This window comes from Salvelinus fontinalis, chromosome 24 (assembly GCF_029448725.1).
Source record: "Salvelinus fontinalis isolate EN_2023a chromosome 24, ASM2944872v1, whole genome shotgun sequence".
In the NCBI taxonomy this organism is placed as follows: Eukaryota; Metazoa; Chordata; class Actinopteri; order Salmoniformes; family Salmonidae; genus Salvelinus; species Salvelinus fontinalis.
In genome coordinates, this window is record NC_074688.1 from 44,079,663 (window position 1) to 44,089,662 (window position 10,000).

General features: G+C 42.7%; 1 protein-coding gene across 1 annotated transcript in view; it reads right to left on the minus strand.

The window, feature by feature from the left end:
• prcp (prolylcarboxypeptidase (angiotensinase C)) overlaps window positions 1-10,000 on the minus strand; it is a 44,709-nt gene that overhangs the window by 25,679 nt on the left and 9,030 nt on the right. Inside the window, exons 2-4 of the mRNA XM_055880761.1 lie at window positions 5,771-5,911; window positions 3,374-3,475; window positions 2,905-3,086 (exon numbers count right to left, since the gene is read on the minus strand). Coding sequence (XP_055736736.1) covers window positions 2,905-3,086; window positions 3,374-3,475; window positions 5,771-5,911 — 425 coding nt within the window. The remainder of the gene's footprint in view (window positions 1-2,904; window positions 3,087-3,373; window positions 3,476-5,770; window positions 5,912-10,000) is intronic.

Consider the following 10,000-nt stretch of genomic DNA (forward strand, 5'->3'; position numbering starts at 1 on the left):
TAACCACACAGAGAGACAGTCAGAACCCATTATTAACCACACAGAGAGACAGTCAGAACCCATTATTAACCACACAGAGACAGCCAGAGCTCTGGAATACACAGAGAGACAGTCAGAACCCATTATTAACCACACAGAGAGACAGTCAGAACCCATTATTAACCACACAGAGAGACAGTCAGAACCCATTATTAACCACACAGAGAGACAGTCAGAACCCATTATTAACCACACAGAGACAGCCAGAGCTCTGGAATACACAGAGAGACAGTCAGAACCCATTATTAACCACACAGAGAGACAGTCAGAACCCATTATTAACCACACAGAGAGACAGTCAGAACCCATTATTAACCACACAGAGACAGTCAGAACCCATTATTAACCACACAGAGAGACAGTCAGAACCCATTATTAACCACACAGAGACAGCCAGCGCTCTGGAATACACAGAGAGACAGTCAGGTTCTGACATTATTAACCACACAGAGAGACAGTCAGAACCCATTATTAACCACACAGAGACAGTCAGAACCCATTATTAACCACACACAGAGACAGTCAGAACCCATTATTAACCACACAGAGACAGTCAGAACCCATTATTAACCACACAGACAGTCAGAACCCATTATTAACCACACAGAGAGACAGTCAGAACCCATTATTAACCACACAGAGACAGCCAGCGCTCTGGAATACACAGAGAGACAGTCAGAACCCATTATTAACCACACAGAGACAGTCAGAACCCATTATTAACCACACAGAGAGACAGTCAGAACCCATTATTAACCACACAGAGGCAGCCAGCGCTCTGGAATACACAGAGAGACAGTCAGAACCCATTATTAACCACACAGAGACAGTCAGAACCCATTATTAACCACACAGAGAGACAGACAGAACCCATTATTAACCACACAGAGAGACAGTCAGAACCCATTATTAACCACACAGAGACAGCCAGCGCTCTGGAATACACAGAGAGACAGTCAGAACCCATTATTAACCACACAGAGACAGTCAGAACCCATTATTAACCACACAGAGAGACAGTCAGAACCCATTATTAACCACACAGAGACAGTCAGAACCCATTATTAACCACACAGAGAGACAGTCAGAACCCATTATTAACCACACAGAGACAGCCAGAGCTCTGGAATACACAGAGAGACAGTCAGAACCCATTATTAACCACACAGAGAGACAGTCAGAACCCATTATTAACCACACAGAGACAGTCAGAGCTCTGGAATACACAGAGAGACAGTCAGAACCCATTATTAACCACACAGAGAGACAGTAAGAACCCATTATTAACCACACAGAGACAGTCAGAGCTCTGGAATACACAGAGAGACAGTCAGAACCCATTATTAACCACACAGAGAGTCAGTCAGAACCCATTATTAACCACACAGAGACAGTCAGAACCCATTATTAACCACACAGAGACAGCCAGAGCTCTGGAATACACAGAGACAGTCAGAACCCATTATTAACCACACAGAGAGACAGTCAGAACCCATTATTAACCACACAGAGAGACAGTCAGAACCCATTATTAACCACACAGAGACAGCCAGAGCTCTGGAATACACAGAGAGACAGTCAGAACCCATTATTAACCACACAGAGAGACAGTCAGAACCCATTATTAACCACACAGAGAGACAGTCAGAACCCATTATTAACCACACAGAGAGACAGTCAGAACCCATTATTAACCACACAGAGACAGCCAGAGCTCTGGAATACACAGAGAGACAGTCAGAACCCATTATTAACCACACAGAGAGACAGTCAGAACCCATTATTAACCACACAGAGAGACAGTCAGAACCCATTATTAACCACACAGAGACAGTCAGAACCCATTATTAACCACACAGAGAGACAGTCAGAACCCATTATTAACCACACAGAGACAGCCAGAGCTCTGGAATACACAGAGAGACAGTCAGAACCCATTATTAACCACACAGAGAGACAGTCAGAACCCATTATTAACCACACAGAGAGACAGTCAGAACCCATTATTAACCACACAGAGACAGTCAGAACCCATTATTAACCACACAGAGACAGTCAGAGCTCTGGAATACACAGAGAGACAGTCAGAACCCATTATTAACCACACAGAGAGTCAGTCAGAACCCATTATTAACCACACAGAGACAGCCAGAGCTCTGGAATACACAGAGAGACAGTCAGAACCCATTATTAACCACACAGAGAGACAGTCAGAACCCATTATTAACCACACAGAGACAGCCAGAGCTCTGGAATACACAGAGAGACAGTCAGAACCCATTATTAACCACACAGAGAGTCAGTCAGAACCTATTATTAACCACACAGAGACAGCCAGAGCTCTGGAATACACAGAGAGACAGTCAGAACCCATTATTAACCACACAGAGAGACAGTCAGAACCCATTATTAACCACACAGAGACAGCCAGAGCTCTGGAATACACAGAAAGACAGTCAGAACCCATTATTAACCACACAGAGAGACAGTCAGAACCCATTATTAACCACACAGAGACAGTCAGAACCCATTATTAACCACACAGAGACAGTCAGAACCCATTATTAACCACACAGAGAGACAGTCAGAACCCATTATTAACCACACAGACACTAAAATACATATCTGCACTTTACAGCAACATTTAGGGGGTATATTTAGGCCTGAACACTTTAAAACTCTTTATAGCACCTTCTTAAAATAGTGACATTTCAGTCTATGTCTGAGGTTTTCATCAGGTCAAATAGCACACCCTATAAAGCACACTACTTTTGACCACAGCCCTATGAGCCCTGGTCAAAAGTAGTTCACTATATTAAAAATAAAATAGGTCCCCCATGAAGTCCTGCACACAGTCTCTCTTACCCAACAACAACATTGGGGTATTTCATTCTCAACCAGGCAGAGAGCATCCCTCCGTAGGACCCTCCGACGGCGATCACAGGACTTTCCTGAGCTCCAAGCACCGTCCTCTTCAGTTCTCTGATCAGCACAGAGAAGTCAGCCAGCGCCTGCTCTGACGTCAGGTAGTTCAGGTGCTTTGTGTCCTGTTTGGGACGACGATGTTGTTTTGTAAACGTGGAATAAACCAACATCTCATATTTAAAACCTTATATACCGTGTGTGTGTGTGTGTGTGTGTGTGTGTGTGTGTGTGTGTGTGTGTGTGTGTGTGTGTGTGTGTGTGTGTGTGTGTGTGTGTGTGTGTGTGTGTGTGTGTGTGTGTGTGTGTGTGTGTGTGTGTGTGTGTGTGTGTGTGTGTGTGTGTGTGTGTGTGTGTGTGTGTGTGTGTGTGTGTGTGTGTGTGTGCGCGCGCGTGTGTGTGGTTCATTTACACTGTAAGAGTCGTGTCCAAACGGCAGGGATTCTCCATAGTAACGATGTTCTCCAAACACCAACATGGCTCCCAGTTCCTCTGCAACGTCCCACATGAAACCCTACAGACAAAAGTACAAGTCAGGCAGAATATTCTAACAAATGACGCAAGGCATGCTGTGTAGACGAATACATTACATTACAGAGAAGATCAATACATTACAGAACAGAGAAGATCAATACATTACAGAGCAGATCAATACATTACAGAACAGAGAAAATCAATACATTACAGAACAGAGAAGATCAATACATTACAGAACAGAGAAAATCAATACATTACAGAGCAGAGAAAATCAATACATTACAGAACAGAGAAGATCAATACATTACAGAGAAGATCAATACATTACAGAGAAGATCAATACATTACAGAACAGAGAAAATCAATACATTACAGAACAGAGAAGATCAATACATTACAGAACAGAGAAAATCCCTACATTACAGAGAAGATCAATACATTACAGAACAGAGCAGATCAATACATTACAGAGAAGATCAATACATTACAGAACAGAGAAGATCAATACATTACAGAACAGAGAAAATCCATACATTACAGAGAAGATCAATACATTACAGAACAGAGCAGATCAATACATTACAGAACAGATCAATACATTACAGAACAGAGAAAATCAATACATTACAGAACAGAGAAAATCAATACATTACAGAACAGAGAAGATCAATACATTACAGAACAGAGAAGATCAATACATTACAGAACAGAGAAGATCAATACATTACAGAACAGAGAAGATCAATACATTACAGAACAGAGAAAATCAATACATTACAGAACAGAGCAGATCAATACATTACAGAACAGAGAAGATCAATACATTACAGAACAGAGAAGATCAATACATTACAGAACAGAGAAGATCAATACATTACAGAACAGGGAAGATCAATACATTGCCGAGAAGATCAATACATTACAGAACAGAGAAGATCAATACATTACATTACAGAGAAGGTCAACACATTACAGAACAGAGAAAATCAATACATTACAGAACAGAGAAGATCGATACATTACAGAACAGAGAAGATCAATACATTACAGAACAGAGAAGATCAATACATTACAGAACAGAGAAAAGCAATACATTACAGAACAGAGAAAAGCAATACATTACAGAACAGATCAATACATTACAGAACAGAGAAAATCAATACATTACAGAGAAGATCAATACATTACAGAACAGAGAAGATCAATACATTACAGAACAGATCAATACATTACAGAACAGATAAGTTCAATACATTACATTACAGAGAAGATCAATACATTGCGGAACAGATAAGATCAATACATTACAGAACAGATAAGATCAATACATTACAGAACAGAGAAGATCAATACATTACAGAACAGAGAAGATCAATACATTACAGAACAGAGAAAATCAATACATTACAGAACAGAGAAAATCAATACATTCAGAACAGAGAAGATCAATACATTACAGAACAGAGAAGATCAATACATTCAGAACAGAGAAGATCAATACATTACAGAACATAGAAGATCAATACATTACAGAGAAGATCAATACATTACAGAACAGAGAAGATCAATACATAACAGAACAGAGAAGATCAATACATTACAGAACAGAGAAGATCAATACATTACAGAACAGAGCAGATCAATACATTACAGAACAGAGAAGATCAATACATTACAGAACAGAGAAGATCAATACATTACAGAACAGAGAAAATCAATACATTCAGAACAGAGAAGATCAATACATTACAGAGCAGAGAAGATCAATACATTCAGAACATAGAAGATCAATACATTACAGAGAAGGTCAATACATTCAGAACAGAGAAGATCAATACATTACAGAGAAGATCAATACATTACAGAACAGAGAAGATCAATACATTACAGAACAGAGAAGATCAATACATTACAGAACAGAGAAGATCAATACATTACAGAACAGAGAAGATCAATACATTACAGAACAGAGAAGATCAATACATTACAGAACAGAGAAAATCAATACATTCAGAACAGAGAAGATCAATACATTACAGAACAGAGAAGATCAATACATTCAGAACAGAGAAGATCAATACATTACAGAGAAGGTCAATACATTCAGAACAGAGAAGATCAATACATTACAGAGAAGATCAATACATTACAGAACAGAGAAGATCAATACATTCAGAACAGAGAAGATCAATACATTACAGAGAAGGTCAATACATTCAGAACAGAGAAGATCAATACATTACAGAGAAGATCAATACATTCAGAACAGAGAAGATCAATACATTACAGAACAGATCAATACATAACAGAACAGAGAAGGGATAATTATTACAGTGTTATTGCAGAACCAGGTAATGTCTCCTTCATTGCCGGTGTAGAACAGGATAGACCCTCCCTTCTGATCCCAGTGTTCCTTATTAACCAGGTATCTCTGCTTAAAGGTGCCATCCTCCAGGAACCCAAAGTGATCAATCTGTAAGGACAGAGAAATACATCAGGAAAGAAACACGACCGACGCCATAAAATATGAAGAAATCAGGAGGATGGCTAAAATATGACATGCTGCTACTTTAAACCCAACCTAGTGTCACGGATCCCTCCGGAACGTTCATCACTCACACATTGGCACCTATTGCGCAGATGATTACGGGTCTCGTCCCGTGTGTTAATCATTGTGTGCTTGTGTATTTATTCGAGGTACTTCTCGCTCTTTTGTTTGGGTCTCTACCCTGTGGTTTTGTTACGTGTTTGTTGGGTCTTCGTCCCAGTGCCTTTTTTGGGCGAAAGAAAAAATCCTATTGCGCATTCCTGTCTCTCGAATCATTTATACCGACGTGAAAGAATAATCGACCACTGAGGGAGACAGCGGGAATGGCCCGTTCGACGACGCTGCAACTGGCCTATCCGACGCCGCCACAACCGGTCCGTCCGACGACGCTGCAACTTTGGCAGCTGCATCGGGTCCTGATCAACCCGCACTGCGATCCTGTGATCGTCCTCGAGACCTGCCTTGTGAAGCGCGTCGGGGGGTGAACTGTCACGGATCCCTCCGGAACGTTCATTACGCACACCTGTCCCCTATTCCCACGGATTAGTAAATGTATAAACGTGCCCTTTGGGTTCCATTGGGCTGTCCATTATTGTTATAATGTCCGGTGGTACGTGTGAGCACCTGTGCTGTGTGTTTTAGGCTTTCGTGCCCTTGTGGATGGCGCAGGTTATTACGGGTCTCGTCCCGTGTGTTCACCATCGTAACCTTGTGGATTGCGCAGGTTATTACGGGTCTCGTCCCGTGTGTTCACCATCGTAACCTTGTGGATTGCGCAGGTTATTACGGGTCTCGTCCCGTGTGTTCACCATCGTGCGCTTGTGTATTTATTCGAGGTACTACTCGCTCTTTTGTTTGGGTTTCTACCCTGTGGTTTTGTTACGTGTTTGTTTGGTCTTCGTCCCCGTGCCTTTACACGGCACGCCGTCATTTGGGTAAATTCAAATCCCTATTACCCATTCCTGCGCCTGTCTCTCTCCGAATAATTTATACCAGCATGACACCTAGTCTCTAAGACATTCGTATTTAGCTTGAGATGAGATGAAGGCTCAAGAGAAGAAATCGAATCAATGTGTTACGAATCCATTTCAAAGTCTCTGGAATTAACTCTAAATCGAGCCAGTTAAAATGTGGCCCTGACTTCCAGTGGAATGGAACTGGGATTCAGCAGGCTGTCAAGCTGAGAACCAACGGTTTTCCTCTGACAGACACCGTGTAAAGGTTCCAGTTCCCCTCTGACAGACACCTTGTAAAGGTTCCAGTTCCCCTCTGACAGACACCGTGTAAAGGTTCCAGGTCCCCTCTGACAGACACCGTGTAAAGGTTCCAGGTCCCCTCTGACAGACACCGTGTAAAGGTTCCAGTTCCCCTCTGACAGACACCTTGTAAAAGGTTCCCGTTCCCCTCTGACAGACACCTTGTAAAAGGTTCCCGTTCCCCTCTGACAGACACCGTGTAAAGGTTCCAGTTCCCCTCTGACAGACACCGTGTAAAGGTTCCAGTTCCCCTCTGACAGACACCGTGTAAAGGTTCCCGTTCCCCTCTGACAGACACCGTGTAAAGGTTCCAGTTCCCCTCTGACAGACACCGTGTAAAGGTTCCAGTTCCCCTCTGACAGACACCGTGTAAAGGTTCCAGTTCCCCTCTGACAGACACCGTGTAAAGGTTCCAGTTCCCCTCTGACAGACACCGTGTAAAGGTTCCAGTTCCCCTCTGACAGACACCGTGTAAAGGTTCCAGTTCCCCTCTGACAGACACCGTGTAAAGGTTCCAGTTCCCCTCTGACAGACACCGTGTAAAGGTCCCAGTTCCCCTCTGACAGACACCTTGTAAAGGTTCCAGTTCCCCTCTGACAGACACCTTGTAAAGGTTCCAGTTCCCCTCTGACAGACACCGTGTAAAGGTTCTAGTTCCCCTCTGACAGACACCGTGTAAAGGTTCCAGTTCCCCTCTGACAGACACCGTGTAAAGGTTCCCGTTCCCCTCTGACAGACACCTTGTAAAGGTTCCAGTTCCCCTCTGACAGACACCGTGTAAAGGTTCCAGTTCCCCTCTGACAGACACCGTGTAAAGGTTCCAGTTCTCCTCTGACAGACACCGTGTAAAGGTTCCAGTTCTCCTCTGACAGACACCGTGTAAAGGTTCCAGTTCCCCTCTGACAGACACCGTGTAAAGGTTCCAGTTCCCCTCTGACAGACACCTTGTAAAGGTTCCCGTTCCCCTCTGAAAGACACCGTGTAAAGGTTCCAGTTCTCCTCTGACAGACACCGTGTAAAGGTTCCAGTTCTCCTCTGACAGACACCGTGTAAAGGTTCCAGTGTGAGAGACAGTACAGTAGCACGTTCTCCAGAGGGTGACCTCTCTGTCCCTCCAACGTGGCCCTGCGGTAGGGTGTGATCTTTGTGGCCCTGGCCTTCTGCCATACACTACTTTGTACTGTGCAGTGAGTCGATGACAACCCCAATGCAGGACGCTAGGATAATTAGCCTCAATTTGTATTAAAACCCAGAGAGAGAGACAGTTCCAGGGATGCCACGTTAGTTCCACTAGCACATCTGCCTCCCAAATTGAACCCTATACAGTGCACTACAATATTTGGGACACATCCCTCTCTCCAGTCTAATGCCACCGCTGTGTGGCTACAGACGAGTTGTCCCCTACTTGAAACCCACCCAACACTTGATAAAGAATGTTTTTGTTGTGTTTGCACTCTCTCTCTCTCTCTCTCTTTCTCTCTCTCTCTCTCTCTTTCTCTCTCTCTCTCTCTCTCTGTCTCTCTCTCTTTCTCTGTCTCTCTCTCTCTGTTTCTCTGTCTCTCTCTCTCTGTTTCTCTGTCTCTCTCTCTCTGTTTCTCTCTCTCTCTCTGTCTCTCTCTCTGTCTGTCTCTCTCTCTCTCTTTCTCGCTCTCTCTTTCTCTCTTTCTCCCTTCCCAGCGCCTACAAAAGGAGCCACCAATTTTATGAGCCAATGACAGGGAAAAGATTTCAGGCCTGAATGTGTCCATTCATCCACTCCTGGAGCTTCTCTACAGCTTGGCACCGGACTAGTGTGTGAGAAAAACCACATTGAAATCCAGACTGAAATTGTTTTGTCAATTTCATCTGCAAATAGTATATTCTCTGTAATAAGTCAATTACATATTAATTCCCATTCTGTTAGATGATCCAAAAATATGTTTTACATCACTCAAGAAGGTACTCTGGGAACCTGATCTTCTAGCCGAGTGGTTATACTCGTGTTAAGTGTTAAGCCAATGGAGACTTTCCCTATGTTTGTGCTTATGGTGTCATAATGTAGCTATTGTTTCATAATATGGTTTCATAATATGGTTTCATAATATGGTTTCATAATATGGTTTCATAGGGGAACTGGAACCTTCATAGCGTCGATGTCCATGTCTTACTACCAAACCTAATACTGCCACCTTGTGGTTTATGCTGGTAGCGTTTAGTTACAGGAAACTCATGAGGCTATTATCTGCTGAAACAACATCTTATGTCAAGTCAAATGCTGAAAAAAATCTGTAGCTTCTGAAAAGCAGTGAGGTAAACATTACTTACAACTAAATGTTATAGTATGAAGAAAAAAAAGGCTAAAATAAATAAATAAATAAATGACTCAAAGCCAATGTAGGAAACAAGTGATGAACATACTGTCACGATCGTGTGGTGGATTGACGGACCAAAACGCAGCTTTAGGAAAATAAGCCATCTCCTTTTTATTGAAGAAGAAGGCAAACGAAACAAACACACTTATGAACTAAACAAAACAAGAAAACGATCGTGAAGCTAAACAACGATGTGCACACACAGGCTACAAACGTATCACATAGACAACTACTCACCACCAATGAGAGCCCATGGCTACCCTAAATAAGGCTCCCAATCAGAGACAACCGAAATCAGCTGTCTCTAATTGGGAACTCATTCAGGCAACCATAGACTCTCCTAGACAACTAAACATACATAGACAACGCTAGACACATGAACTCAACACAAACCCATATACTACACC